Source organism: Caretta caretta, chromosome 1, assembly GCF_965140235.1.
Source record: "Caretta caretta isolate rCarCar2 chromosome 1, rCarCar1.hap1, whole genome shotgun sequence".
Classification (NCBI taxonomy): Eukaryota; Metazoa; Chordata; order Testudines; family Cheloniidae; genus Caretta; species Caretta caretta.
Window position 1 is genome coordinate 315,719,923 of NC_134206.1, and position 15,782 is coordinate 315,735,704.

The 15,782-nt window shown below is 40.2% G+C and overlaps 1 protein-coding gene across 9 annotated transcripts in view; it reads left to right on the plus strand.

Annotated features, from left to right (window-relative positions):
* The window catches only part of HDAC10 (histone deacetylase 10), a 36,511-nt gene that overhangs the window by 4,753 nt on the left and 15,976 nt on the right, over positions 1-15,782 (plus strand). For 7 of the 9 annotated variants that reach the window (XM_048836867.2, XM_048836868.2, XM_048836870.2 and 4 more), the window contains 11 exons: positions 320-417; positions 677-781; positions 985-1,053; positions 1,696-1,822; positions 4,950-5,015; positions 5,383-5,442; positions 5,814-5,903; positions 8,413-8,519; positions 9,940-10,007; positions 13,575-13,863; positions 14,565-14,655. In XM_048836867.2, the coding sequence (XP_048692824.1) occupies positions 320-417; positions 677-781; positions 985-1,053; positions 1,696-1,822; positions 4,950-5,015; positions 5,383-5,442; positions 5,814-5,903; positions 8,413-8,519; positions 9,940-10,007; positions 13,575-13,863; positions 14,565-14,655 (1,170 nt within the window). The remainder of the gene's footprint in view (positions 1-319; positions 418-676; positions 782-984; positions 1,054-1,695; positions 1,823-4,949; positions 5,016-5,382; positions 5,443-5,813; positions 5,904-8,412; positions 8,520-9,939; positions 10,008-13,574; positions 13,864-14,564; positions 14,656-15,782) is intronic. The other 2 variants (XM_048836873.2, XM_048836869.2) reach the window with 2 other exon arrangements.

Here is a 15,782-nt window from a genome sequence, read left to right on the forward strand (position 1 = left end):
GATTTTAACTTAAACTAATAAAACTAAGGAGACTGATAGTTAAGGCCAACACTTTCCTCCCATAATTCTTCCCATTTGTGCCTGTGTATTGCTCATGCTTCAGAACAGTGCATGATATACACAAATATTTCTCGTAAAAGTCACACTTGAATTTCTATTGTCAAATTCTGCTCTCAGTTACATTCATGCAACTCCAACTTCACTAGGGAGGGAACACTTCAAATAATTTGTTATAGTGATGCAAAACATGTCAGTTATATTTAGTTTAAACCAACTGGTGGGTGGCTGATGATGATAATGGGATTTTTTTTTTTCTTAGAATACTTACCGCTGTGCTAAACTAGCAGTAGGAGCAACTTTGCAACTGGTGGATTCTGTGATGTCAGGAAAAGTGTGCAATGGAATGGCATTAGTAAGGTAATGAAGTACTTAGGAGTTCTGTTAAGGGGTACTGGCAGCAGGAATCAAACATGAGACCTCTTGAGCTAAATATATGAGCCTCTACTGCCTGAGCTAAAAGATAGGCCTCAGCCATGGCTGTAGCAGGGTCATCAATCTATAGCTGGCCTAGCCACCACTAGAGGGGGACAGAGTGCCACTCTAACCAGGAAGGGGTTACATTACTTTTCAGCCAAAGTTCATTCACAGTGAGTAACCATGTCAAGCTTTGTTTCAGGCCTCCAGGTCATCACAGCCAGCGAAATGCAGCCAATGGATTCTGTGTGTTTAATAATGTTGCCATTGCAGCTCAGTATGCCAAAAGAAGATATGGTCTCCAGAGGTTAGTGTATATTTGTCTCTGGGGTAGGTTTTCAAAGGCACAAATGTCAGTTAGGTGCCTAACTTCCACTGAAAGTCCATAGGCGTTCGGCACCAAATTGCTTTTGTGCCTTTAACAATCTTCTCCTCTGTCTGTTACTTACTATCCTCTTGACATGGTTTGCTGTGGTTCTTCTAGTGAATATTTCCTCTTGATTCATGCAGAATTCTCATTGTTGACTGGGATGTGCACCATGGACAAGGAATTCAATATGTATTTGAAGAGGATCCCAGGTTCGTAAATTTTTTTTTGCATGTCCAGTTGGTTTATTTTTGGTCTCCTCTCTGTAGAATAAAACCCTTCTTACTTTGAAAATGGAAATTCCTACAAAATGACTCTCATTCTTTTAGGTACTTCATTCTCTTTGAAACTGTATTTATTTATTCTCATTTGTCAAACAAAGCGAAACAAACCTTTAAACCTAATTAAAAGTAATTTGTAAGTCTACTCTAGAAAAATTGACACAATATGAGCCCCGTGGCTGCCTTTGTTTGCTGATAAAAAGCTCTCTCCGCACCACTATCCAAATATTCAGTGAACAGTTGGTCTATGCTGTTTTCTGAAAGCTAAAAACTTTGAGCCCATCAGCAAAACCCCTCTTTCGAAAATTCTTTTTCTCTGGCCCTAGAGGAGTCTATGCCAGAAACTTACAGCAAAAGTGCCCTAGCTGAATTTAACTGTTGTGCTAGACTATACGGAGCTTTTCAAGTAAGTGGGTGCCAGTTTGTTCAGAGATTAGTGGAGAGAAAGATGAGGAATATTTGCTACTTAAGGCCTATTTTCATGCTTTCTGTGAAATGAGCCAGAGAGGGTCAGATGTGAAAAGATCCTTCATAACTTTTGTTTCAGTTGGGTTTGTTTATTCTTTCTTTCAGCGTTCTCTATTACTCCTGGCATCGCTATGAACATCAGCAGTTCTGGCCCTTGCTCAGAGAATCTGATTATGATGCTGTTGGTCAGGGGAAAGGAAAAGGATTCAATTTAAATGTACCCTGGAATAAGGTAAATGTTGCTTGATAGCATAAAAGTGGAAATTCAGTAACTTTGTCTGTGTGTATATAAAGTCTGCTGCAGTTTCCACGGTAAACATCTGATGAAGTGAGCTGTAGCTCACGAAAGCTCATGCTCAAATAAATTGGTTAGTCTCTAAGGTGCCACAAGTACTCCTTTTCTTTTTGCAAATACAGACTAACACGGCTGTTCCTCTGAAACCATTCAGGGCAATGTTGTCTTAGCAGTTTTAGAAGTAATACTTTTTATGAGAAATGCATTGACTTGATTACTTGGCAGAGGTCACGCGTTCTGGTGAATGGAATGTCTGCTGAGAAAATGACTTCCAGTGTGATGATTTAAACAATCTATCACCAATTCAAACATTCCCCTTCCTTTATCTGTATGTTATTTAGTTAGGCCCCAGTACAGTACAGCATTTGAGCACATGATGAAATCCATCCCTCTTCAGCAAAGAACTTAAGCACGTGCTTAAGACCCATTGAAATTGGATGCTTACATACTTTGCTGAATAGGGATGGATGGCTGTACTGGGGCCTTAAAAGCTAAGGCTCCAGCTTTGTATTCTGTTCCTCCTGTTTAACCGTTGCTCCTGGCTTTCCCTAAAATCTTGAAGGAACTGAGACCTGGATCCACAGAGGGACTTAGGCATTGCAATGCTTAACTTTTATGCACCTTGAAAACCACAAAGCCTGAGTTAGGATTTTAGCCCCTTTGTACAACACTTGGGGAGAGATAGGCACCTGAGAATGGGATCCATAAAAGCCAGCACTTTAGGCGGGCCAATGGGAGATGCTGACAAGAGGGGGATGTCCTAAGTCCCTCCGCTCTTATAGAGGTTAGGCACCTAAGTCCAGCCTGCAGAGAGGCACCTGTCTCTGCTTGTGGAAACCCTTTTCCTGGAGTCAGGTGACTTAGGTGCCTAAACTATTTTGTAGGGCCTGTCTCACTCCACACAAGATGGAAGGGAAGAGGAGGAAAGCTCCCTAATAACCTTTAGCCCTGTGATTATCCCTTTTCAAATCCCTTCTCTACATCAGGTAGAGGAAGGAATTGAACCAGGGTCTCCCACATCCCAGGTGTGTGCTCCAACCACTGGGCTAAAGATTGTCCTCACTGCCTATTTTGTTAGTGTTAGGCATGCTCTGAGCTTGCGTGCTGGACTCAGGTAGGATAAGCATTCCTCCATCTATCTTCTCCTGGTTTGAGCATCGGTCTGGGGCTTAGCCATGAGATAGGCATCCAGATGCCTGTCTTAGGCAGCAGTGTGCATGCTTAGAGGCAGAAACTTACCTGCCTACGGGACTTTTACAGTAAAAGTTTAGGTACTGAGTGAATTTAGGTACCTGTGGGGTTAGGTGGCAGCCAGGTGGGGGTTTTGCAGATTGCAGTGGTGCCTAAAACTGGGACATGGGATTCTGGATACAATCCAGACCAGTGAGCAGTTGTGTCACCATTTTCCCTGAAACCCTGCATGCCTTACAGTGCTTTGCTGCTGTAGCTCCCAGCCTGGGATGTTCACCACCTACAAACATGCAGCCTACAAGCATGCAGGTCACACCCTGAAGTGTCTGTGCGCTAGACAGTCCTGGTTCAGCAGCTCTGACCCCAGCAGCCTGTCTATAGCCCCACTGTGTCTTCCACCAGCCTCGGTTACAACCAGCAAGGTGACCCCAACACATTCCCAATCCCAAATTTTCTCAAAGCCTGTGTGCTCTGCAATGTCCAGTCCTCACCTGTTTCAGAGTAGCAGGACAGTGCAGAGAAATAATAAATTTCATTTGTTTCTCTAAAGACAGACAAGCACATCATAGCTTATTAACTTAACTTGAGTAAATGCAGCTTTCCCTTTAAACACAGCACTGAATTGGTTTATAGTAAAAAATAAAACAAATTAATTAACAACAAGACATCGGTTCAGTGATGCCAAGTAGAAGGAATACACCTAGAAAGGGCTACAAGCAAATAAAAGTGAAAAACACACATCTAAAACTCAATCTAGCAAGGTATAAGCTTTGTTCAAGATGGTTTCTCATCTACATTCCAGAGACTTCAACTTCTCCTTGGTTGAAGGACCCATCTTTCTCAGCTTGCAAGAACTCTGTTCCCTTGTGTCCATCTAGTGATGGAAGCCGAAGATGGCTTCTATCTTTGCTTATATCTTCCAAAGTTCAGTGATTTTGTTTCAAGAGGTGGGATGATCTCATGCTGTTTTCCCCTTCCTGTGGGCTTCCCACCTCCCTGCATGTAAATGGGCTTCCATTGTTTTGATTCCACATGCTTAATTTACAGGAGAATAGTTTACAGGTAAATAGTTGCATTTTATCCTGTCTGGGAGGGAAACTGTTTCACCTTGTTTGGCCACAGACTTTAAAGCATAATATCATTTAAGTATCCATATTTCCTCATATAGTGTTAGTAAATACCTTTCCCAATTATATTAATCACCAGTGTGTCATTAGCTTCCAGAAGAGACCTCTGTACACTGTATACAATATTACAGTCTTATAAAACTCAGTTGATTCAGTTGCTTATCACTTGAGATTCGCCACCCTGTGCTTATAGACCATTAAAACTTTGAAACAGATTCTTCTGAGGGTACCCCTCAAAGTAAAGTTTATTCAAGCTGTGAGGAAATCACCATGGAATCTGGTGATGAAGGAAGCTCTGTGCTCTTTTCCCCTCTCTTCCCCCACTTGTTAGCTTTGTTACCTAATATTTAAAAGTGGACCGTCATTGTCTTTAACTGAATACTGGGCTGGTCAGAGAATCAAATACACATTGCTTTGTGTAAGTCATTCCTGTTTACCAGCTCCCCCGACATACCTGATTTCAACACATTTTAGTCATAATTCTACCGTATATCCATAACTCTTAATATACACTGCATACATATATCACACAAGAATATAAATAGTCAGTGTGTTATTAATTTTTAAATTATACAACACAAGGCATATTTTGTACAAAGATTATTACAGTAGTGTGCAGGGTGTGAATACAGGCATACTTAGGATCACAGCACCTAAAATCTTTTGTGGATCTGGCCCCTAGAAAATAAACACATTACTTTCTCAGAAAAAAGAGCTGCTTCGTATCTCATGCATTGGTTTTGCAGGTCGGAATGGGAAATTCAGATTATCTAGCTGCATTTTTCCATGTGTTGCTTCCAGTGGCTTTTGAGGTAATGTTTTTGTTCTAGTTTTTGAATAAAAATAATAAAAAAGAACCTGTTACCCTTTCTAAATACTTTTTAAAGTGGTGTTTTTATAAATATCTGTAGGTATAGGAATGCTGTATGCATTTGAAATGCAGTCGGTCCATTGTTTCTACTGAAAGGAGTGGCTGAATGATTGATGCCTGACTAGTGAAATATTGAAATGAGTTAGGATTTTATTTTTACATATTCAGTGTAAAAGGCTGTAATGAAAACAATACAAAGGCTAAGTCTTGAATAAAGAATTTTCCTGAGTAATGTGTGTAGTCCAGTTGACAGGACTGGGCCCAGGGATTGCAAAAATGCCATATAACATATCTTTGTTTTATCTTAGTTTGTTCCAGAACTTATTCTGGTCTCTTCTGGATATGATTCAGGAATTGGTGACCCGGAGGTAAGCAATTTTACAGGATTTTGCATCTTTTCTCATTCATAATTTTATTTTAAAAGTATACTTATATTTTAAATGTCCTAATTGTCCAGCTATTGATAGATAGATAGATTTTTCACTTTGACCAAGAATAAAACCTCATGTTTCAGGCCTGAAAATAATCTTGAACTTTTAGGAATTAGGCTGAGACATTTATGGGTTGGTGGGGGGAGGTACAGATTTTTCCACATATTGCACATTTGTCTGAAATATCTGGTGCTGGAACCAGGATACTGGGCTATGTGGACCATGGGTGATCCACTATAGCAGTTCTTATGTTACCAGCTTTGTTGACCAAGGCTTCTATTTCTTTCTAACATTTTCCTGGTTTTTAGGGTCAGATGAATGCTACTCCAGAGTGTTTTGCCCACCTTACACATTTCCTAATGCAGTTAGCTAATGGAAGGCTGTGTGCAGTTCTAGAGGTAAAGCTTTAAACGTGTCATTTTTTTGTACATTTTGGAGGGGAGGGTCTCTGTATAAGAGCCTCACCCTAGCCTGAAACTAGAAATAAAAAGCTCAGCAAAATAAATTCTTTCCCTATGCATGTGAAACTTTACTAGAATGTCTTTTTTGAGAACCAGGAATGCAAGAATGGTTAAGATTTTACAGTGCTCTTGTGAGTGTGTAAAAAAGCTGCATCTCTTTTAAACTAACATTTTGTAGTCTACACTTTTGATGGAGAGAGAATTTATATGATGATTTTATATTTGGATTTAAAAAAATAAAGCTTTCAATGTGGGTTCATAGTGCTTGTGCACAGCAACCGGAGTGCTACTCCGAACCATATCAGATCCATTAAGAACAAGGCTGCATTATGGACATTTTTGCAAGTAAACCTTGCCCCAATAGAGCTTTTAAAGTCATCTGCCCAAGTACATATTTACCCAGTAATGGAGTCCTTATTGATTTCTCATTGTATTTATTAAAAAACCTCTACACGACCTACTGCTATTGAAAGCTATCTTTTTAACTAAGAAAATATTTTATCTTTCTGAACATTTCATGGTGCATCCTTCACACTCGCCCTCTCGACAGCATCCTAAAGAACTGATGGCTCTTGTGGGCATGTTGAGTTTGTAGAGATATTACTACTCATTCAAGGCATCCAAGCCTGGTTTCTCTCCTAAGGCGAACCCATTTCTCATCCTCATTCTCCATTTAATTATTCCTTTTAAACCTCCTCTCTTCTGCCTGTTACAAAGTTACAGTTGCAGTCCCTTCTTTCTAGCTAAGACAGAAGCAAGCATTATCCTCTGAGGCTAATGCCATGGCTGCTCCATAAGCAGGCTGCAGGAAGCACTTTACCAGCTGCAACCCAAGTATCTCACCTCTGATGGGCCATCAGGCCAGCCACATCTCATAATTTTAACAAATGCTATTTGTGATATTGCCTGGCCCTAGTTACAATCCATTAGTCTTAGCAGAGAGGCCAAGAACTGAAAGGGCATGGAAAGTAAAATACCTGGAAAAGGCTCTTGTACATCAGAATTAATGTACAGTGTGCCCGTGTTGCCAAGAAGGCCAATGGCATTTTGGGATGTATATGTAGGGGCATTGCGAGCAGATCGAGGGACGTGATCGTTCCCCTCTATTCGACATTGGTGAGGTCTCATCTGGAGTACTGTGTCCAGTTTTGGACCCCACACTACAAGAAGAATGTGGAAAAATTGGAAAGAGTCCAGCGGAGGGCAACAAAAATGATTAGGGGACTGGAACACATGACTTATGAGGAGAGACTGAGGGAACTGGGATTGTTTAGTCTACGGAAGAGAAGAATGAGGGGGGATTTGATAGCTGCTTTCAACTACCTGAAAGGGGGTTCCAGAGAGGATGGATCTAGACTGTTCTCAGTGGTAGCAGATGACAGAACAAGGAGTAGTGGTCTCAAGTTGCAGTGGGGGAGGTTTAGGTTGGATATTAGGAAAAACTTTTTCACTAGGAGGGTGGTGAAACATTGGAATGCATTACCTAGGGAGGTGGTGGAATCTCCTTCCTTAGAAATTTTTAAGGTAAGGCTTGACAAAGCCCTGGCTGGGATGATTTAGTTGGCGATTGGTCCTGCTTTGAGCAGGGGGTTGGACTAGATGACCTCCTGAGGTCCCTTCCAACCCTGATATTCTATGGTTCTATGATACATTGGTCTTTTACCATTCTATACCTGTCAATGGATGAATAGTGGATTTCAGTCTCCAGAGGTGTCAGTGTTGCAATCTTTGAGCACTAAGGTGTATATCAGAATAGATACTTGCAGATGAAAATGAGTTTAATAGAGATGAAAGCATCATGGGTGAGATCCTCACCCCCCCAATTCTGACCCTTTTATGTTGGGTAAGGGGGCCAGAGCAGTATAAAGGGGCCCTAAAATTCCTTGTTCCAGCTGGGTGAGGAGTCCCCTTGTGAAAGCACTCTAGGATCCTGCAAGGTGGGAGGGTCCCAGAGCTCAGGCTAAACATCTACACTGCAATTAAACAGCCCCTTAGCCTGAGCCCTGTGAGCCTGAGGCAAGGGCCAGCCGTGGGTTTTTAATTGCAGTGTAGACGTACCTGTAGTGGCTCAGTACGGAATCTCACCCCAAGTTTCCCAATTTTTTATTTTATTTTATTTTTTTTTGTAAGATCATAACTGATTTCCAGTAATGCAGTCCAACCATATTATGCTCTTTGGTGTCATTTCACAATGACGTATTTTAACAAGTTGCTTCTGACTAAGTGTTTTCAGACTGAAACAGAAACTGTAGCTGACTATTTATTTCCATGGCACTAGCCATTAGATCCTACTTTCCATTTAGCTAACATGCAGGCATATTTCAAAAGGTGGATGTAGAATATTTTTAAATGAAAAAATATACTTTCTACAAGCACGTTTTACAGACAGTTTATTTAGTACGTATTTGTTCTTTGCATTGCACAAAATATAGTTTAATTTTCCTAGGGTGGATACCATTTGAAGTCATTGTCTGAATCAGTCTGCATGACTGTAAAAACTTTGCTTAGAGACCCTCTCCCCCAGATCTCTGGAGAAATGGCACCGTGCTTAAGGTATGGATCAAGAAATATTTTGTTTCATGCTATATGTGTCTGTTTTTCTTGTTTATGAAAGACGCTGATTGTACATTGAACTGGAGCTATTGGAGTGTGAGCTAGAAATCAAGTCACATGGGCATTTCATATTATTTTTTCTACTTGTATCATCAAGCCTAAAAGTGTAAAGAAAACTACCTTAAAACCTGAATGTGGGAAACAGAACATTTCATTAAAAATGCTACAATTTCCAGAAAATAATTAAAGTGCTCATTCCTTACTTTTTTAATCCTGATGCTCAAAAATATTAAACAATATTATGATATTGATAAATGCAAATTAAGAAGTTAGGCCCCAGTTCAGAAAGATACATAAGCACATGCCTAGCCTTAAGCACATGAATAGTTCCATCAATGGGACAGTTAAGCATGTGCTTATTATACCTTGCTGAATCAGGGCTTTAATATGCTGCTACAATGCATTATTTTTCTGACTCTGATCGCTCCCACTTCAAAATGATCCATGTATTTCTGGTTTTGTTTTCCTTTTCTGGGATTATTTCCAATTAAGCTTAAAAGGTGAAAGAACTCAGGAGGGGAATTTTTTTTACTATCTCTATCCTTAAGCCTCGTTTCTCTATAGACATCCACCTCAGTCAAAGCTGAACTCCTAATGCCGTGACTGGCAATACCAGATGATAACAGCCAGTGGGAGAGTGAGTTTGTGGGTGTGGTTTTTGGAAAGGGGGGTGGGGGGTGAGAAAACCTGGATTTGTGCTGGAAATGGCCCACCTTGATTATCATACACATTGTAAGGAGAGTGATCACTTTAGATAAGCTATTACCAGCAGGAGAGTGGGGTGGGAGGAGGTACTGTTTCATGGTCTCTGTGTATATAATGTCTTCTGCAGTTTCCACAGTATGCATCCGATGAAGTGAGCTGTAGCTCACGAAAGCTTATGCTCAAATAAATTGGTTAGTCTCTAAGGTGCCACAAGTACTCCTTTTCTTTTTGCGAATACAGACTAACACGGCTGTTACTCTGAAACCTGTCGGACAGCAATGTGTTCGTGTAATGGAACACTAAATTGTATTATACTGTTCAGCCTCTAGGTTGCACTGTGTGAGAAATACCTTATTCAAGCTAACCTCAGCCATACCTGCGGGCAGAGCATTAAAGGATGGTATAGTGAGCACATCTGGTGTCTCTCTTGCTCACAAACAAGCTCTGTACTCAGTCGATAGCTGATCCAGGACTACAACACTACACATTCTCTTTCATTTTCTGTGGCTGACACTTGCAAGTAATCATTCCAAGTAACATGCCCTTCTCTTTGTTTTTCTAGCAAAAACTTCAGAAACGGAGTCTTATGTTCAGCTTGGCAACCTTCCCTATATTTTCATCTGAACTGATGATGCTAATCACTTGTCTTTTGTAGTGCTGTTGAGTCTATACAAAATGTGAGAGCTGCACATAAACCATACTGGAAATGTCTGATGTATGAAGGTAATTGGTCTTCTGTTTCTTTTTGCTAATGTGATTGATAAATGTGATACATACTTGAACTCCAGAAAAGATTTATAATTAATATCCATAGGTTCAAATAACCTACCTACTTCACGGAAGTATTGTGAGGGATCACTATTCAGGGCCAAATTCTTTGCTGGTGTAATTTGGCATAGCTCATAAGAACATAAAAATGGCCACTTGGGGTCAAACCAGTGGTCTATCTAGTTCAATATCCTATCTTCCAACGGTGGCCAATGCCAGATGCTTCAGTGGGAATGGACAAAACAGGGCAATTCTCAAGGGATGGATCACTTGTCGTCCAGTCCCAGCATCTGGCAGTCAGAAGCTTAAGGACGCCCTAAGCATGGAGTTGCATCCTTGACCATCTTGGCTAATAGCCATTGATGGACCTATCCTCCGTGAACTTACCTAATTCTTTTTTGAACCTTGTTATAGTTTTGGCCTTCACAACATCCTGTTTCACAGGTTGACTGTAAGTTGTGTGAAAAAGTACCTTCATTTGTTTGTTTTTAAACTGATGCTTATTAATTTCATTGGATGACCCCTTATTCTTGTATTATGTGAAGGGGTAAATAACACTCCCTCGCTCACTTTCTCCACACCAGTTATGATTTTATAGACCTCTATCACATCCCCCATGTAGTAATCTCTTTTCCAAGCTGAACAGTCCCACTCTTATTAATCTCTCCTCATATGGATGCTGTTCCATACCCCTAATCATTTTTGTTGCCCTTCTCTGTACCTTTTCCAATTCCAATATACCTTTTTTGAGATGGGGTGATCAGAACTGTATTTAGTATTTAAGGTGGAGGTGTACCTTGGATTTATATAGTGGCATTATGATATTTACTGTCTTATTAGTAAGGCTGCAAGTCTGTCATGGAGGTCATGGAAGTCATGGATTTTGTGACTTTCTGGGATTTCTGTGACTTCTGCAGCGGGCAGTGCTGGCTTAGGGGCTGCCCAAGTTGGGCAGCCCTTGGGCCAGCAGCAGCAGTTCAGGGGTGTGGGAGGGGACTCAGGGTTAGGGGCAGGGGGTTGGGCAGTGTGTGTGTGGATGCTTACCTCGGGGTGGGGGGCTCCCTGGTTCCCACTGGCATGGCCCTGCAGCTCCAAGGCAGTGGAAGGACTAGGGGGCTCCGTGTGCTGCCCGTGCCCATATGCCTCTGGCCTGCAGCTCCCATTGGCTGCGGTTCCTGGCCAATAGGAGCTGTGCAGCCGGAGCTGGTGGCAGGAGTAGCGTGCAAAGCCCCCATGGCTCCTCTGCCACCTAGGAGCTGCAGGGACATGCGGAGCCGGGTAGTGAGCCTCTGCCAGCCCTACCAACCATCCAACTTCCCCCAGCACCTGTGGCCCCCTGCCCAAGTTTTAGTTAGGGGTATATAGTAAAAGTCATGGACAGGTCATGGGCTGTGAATTTTTGTTTACTGCCCATGACCTGTCCATGACTTTTACTAAAAATACCCAGGACTAAAACATAGCCTTACTTATTAGCTATCCCTTTCCTAATGGTTCCTAACTTTCTGTTAGCCTTTTTGACTCGCTGCATATTGAGTGGATGTTTTCAGAGAACTATCCATAATGACTCCAAGATCTTTCTTGAGTGACAACATCAAATTTAGACCATATCATTTTGTATGTATAGTTGGGATTATGTTTTCAAATGTGCATTACTTTTCATTTATCAACATTTGAATTTCATCTACCATTTTGTTGCTCAGTCACCCAGTTTTGTTCGATCCCTTTGTGATGCTTCTCAATCAGCTTTGGACTTACAAAATTACTCAAGAAAGTTAAGTTATCATCTGCACGCTTTGTCACCTCACTGTTTACCCCTCTTTCAAATAATTTATGAATATTTTGAACATTTATGAATATGTCCCAGTACAGATCCCTGGGGGATACCACTATTTACCTCTCTCTATTCTGAAAACTGACCATTTATTCCTTGCCAGAGTTTATGCTCCTTTCTATTTTTTGCTTCTAACCACCACTTTCACTCTGTTTTTTAGCCATGGTGGCACTTTTTGTTCATCTTACTATTTTTTTTTAAATTTTGGGGTATACATTTAATTTGAGCCTCTATTACGGTGTTTTTTAAAGTTTACCTGCGGCTTTCAGTCATTTCACTCTTGTTACTGTTCCTTTTAATTTCCTCATTTTTGTGTAGTTCCCCTTTCTGAAGTTATATGTTACTGTGGTGGGCTTCTCTGGTATTTCTTCTCACCCCGAAGGATGTTTAGTTTAATTATATTATGGTTACTATTACCAAGCGGTTCAACTATATTCACCTCTTGCATCAGATCCTGTGCTCTGCTTAGGACTAAATCAAGAATTGCCTCTCCCCTTGTGGGTTCCAGGGCTAGCTGCTCCAAGAAGGTCTAGAAAGTCTAGAAACTTTATCTCTGCATCCTGTCCTGTACCTAGTCAATATGGGGATAATTTAAATCCACCATTATGATTGAGTTTTCTATTTTTATAGCTCCACTGATTTACTTACTCCAGCTGAAAATCTGGTCCTCAGTGTCTCAAAAAATGCTGTGACATCCTTGGTTGGAAGTGCTAATATGTATTACAGGATGCACAATCAGTATTTGGTCCCCAGTGAGCAAAGGGTTAACCTTTGGTCAGCTTCCTCCTCCCTTTGTATGCTTGCTCAGATTGGCTGCTTGAGAGACAAGAGGGGCAGAGGATGCTTTTGTGAAGGTTTGGCACCAGTGTCATAAGTCTGGGTTAAATCTCATGCTGAGGAGTATTGTGTGTTCTTTTTCTGTTTGTTAATTTATTTTGCTTTCTTCTTACAACTACTAGTGATATTCCTTTGAGGCAAAAACCTTGCTAACTGCAACTGGTTTTCTTTCTGCTGAATCATTCCACCAATTCAGAATATAAAAGCGGTACATGTTGTTGATTGTTTCGTTCCTTCTACTGTGGTCCATCCCAGCTAATGGTACACATTGTAGGCTTTTTCAAATTGAGGTTGTTGGGTAAAAGCATCATATATAGGATTCTAATCTCTTGAGATTTACACAGATATTCCCAGTAATGTTTATGGCTTTTATTCAAGGATGAGTATACTTTTAGGCCCCAATCCTGCAAACACTTCCTGCAAACACTTATACAGGTGCATAACTTTATGTACATGAGTGGGTCTGATGAACTCAGTGCAATTAATTCAGTTAAGCACCTGTAGGATTGGGGCATCAAAGAATACAGAACAATTTATTTTACACTGCAAATAAAAACTTTTAGAAACAGCTTTATTTGCTTATCTTTCATATTAATCAAAGGAAGGTTGAAGCCATATTATTATGAAAACAAGAATGCCAAATATCACTTCTGAAAATTACATATTTCTTTGTAGCATAAATATGTTGAAATCAGCACCTGCAAATATATATTTGCACCAGCCAGGCAAATGCACCCCTCTATGGTAAATAAATGCAATTACTGTACATGTTAATATATAACATTTTTAGTGCCTAGGAATTACACTTGCGTTTTATGATACTTATGAACCCAAAAAATGCATTTTTTTTCTAGAAGCAACTCCTTTACACAATCTCGTTACCAAGTCAAAACAGATGATGGAGGCTGAGCTAATTCAAACTAGTACACATCCCACAGCAAAGCAAGCGGTTGGGAAGACTAACAGTGATGAAGCTATCAAAATAGACAGGTTTTTGGAATCACACATGAAAAAAATTCTCTTTCCAGTGCCTCCTGTTAAAACAGCAGCAGCAATTGTCTCTAAAGCTGATGCACATTTGCTACCAATATCTGTTCAAGTGGAGATGGAAATGAATGCACAAGAACTGAAAACTCTTGTCAGGTTGGTTTTATTTATGTGGCTGTCAACTTAATGTTGCGGAGTGGGCATGGTATAGTGATTTGACCACAGGACTGGAAACCAGTGACTCTTGTCTTCTAATCCTAGTTCTCTGATACTAACTTTCTCTTTGGCCTTGGCCTTCCTTAACCTTTGCCTCAGTTTCTCCATCGGCAAAATAGGGTAAATGATATATATCTCCCATGTCGGCAAAGCTCTTTGTAGAGCTTGTCAGAACATTTGTGACTAAAAGTAATTTAATCAAATATACTGGATTTTTTTGTGTTTTTGTTTTTTCCAAAACTAAAACACTTTGCAGAAACATACCGATTTCAATGAAGTTTGCAGTAGGAAGTTTTCTGAGGGCCAGGGCTCTCTGTTCACTTCTGACCAGAGAAAGGTAGAGGGAGACCTGAATTGAAAACCTAAGCTTTTCAATCCATAAACAACTGTTTCAACACAATTCTGTTTTGGAAAGTGTCCCAAAGGGTTTTGTGGAGTGAAAACAAAGTTCAAGATCTCAAAAATTGTCATGAAACAAAATTGTCATCCTCTGACCACCTCTAGTTCTTTGAGGACAAATGTGTAGCACTTATAAAATACTTTAGAAACATTTATTAATTAACATTACTATACTATTCAGAATATAACAGATTATTATTCATAACCCAATTTTAATTAGTTTTAAAAAACTTATTTTACAGTGCACTTGATGCAGAACTTGTGAAGGAAGAGAGAGCTTTACTCTCTCTTCAGAATGTGGTGGCTATCCTAGATAAAATACTAAAGAAGAAGGTAATATTAACTGCCTATATTGTTTTCTATGTTTCTTCTGCTCTTTGATTGTTCTTCAGTGTTAGTTCAATATTAGTTATGTCTTTTCCTATCCTGCTAGTGTCCGTCAGATTGTATCTGTGTTAAAATTGTGACTACTTACTAGAGTAAATGGGAAAGATAAGAGAAAATATATATGAACAGCAGCTTACTTCAGTAATTTTTTTGATTGTGTTTGATCAAGATTGTGCCCTGTCTTTATGTGAGCAGGGGCATATGAGGGAGCAAGAATCCCCCTTGTTCTGTAGGCCTACCCAGATCATTGCTCTGACTCTTAAGGGAGTGCAGAGGGCTGTGCACTTGATGCTTCAAGCAAAACTGGGAGGGGAGAAGGTAGAGCCAAGGCGATGCAAATGGAGTATGTTGCACCCCATAAAGAAGCGTCTCAAATTATTCCTTCCCCAGTGCACATTGGGAGTAATTTTTCCTTTTTGATCCTACCATTAGGGCAGTGCAGTTACGCATCCTCCCTTATTGTGGGTTGCATGTTAAATGTACAGTTTAGCCCTTTTATTATTATATCTGTTGATGTCTGAATAACAGTTTACTCAGAACTGAGCTTTTCTCTCTGTTTAACTCTCCAGTGAAGCAATAATCCTCTTTGTTTTGTTTAAAACATCAGTGTATTGCCATGAAAATTAATGTGATACCCCAAATTCAGTGTGATGATTTCACTGCAGGATCAGGAACTAAGGAAAGATGGGCTTTGAAGTATCAAGACTATATTTAAACACAACTGTTATCAACAATTGGCAGGAGTGACCAGAAGAATTACAAATAACAAGCGAAACATAAATGAGTTTGTATTTTGTCATTGTACAGTTGCAAACTTTCTCTCTGGATGAACATCTCATTCTAAAGTGCAGTACTTGTCAGAATCGTACTCAACAGGTCTGCTTCCTGCTATTGATATTTAGAGTCATATTTGCAGATGTTGGTGGCAAAAGCAAGTTGTTTATGTCTGCTAACATTACCAACCCCACTCAGCTCTGGGAGAGGGAGCTGGATTGTACAACAGTCAAGAGAACTAATAACTAAATTGCAGTTGGAGAACCTTTATTGTTCAAAATCCAAAAAGTTCCCATTTT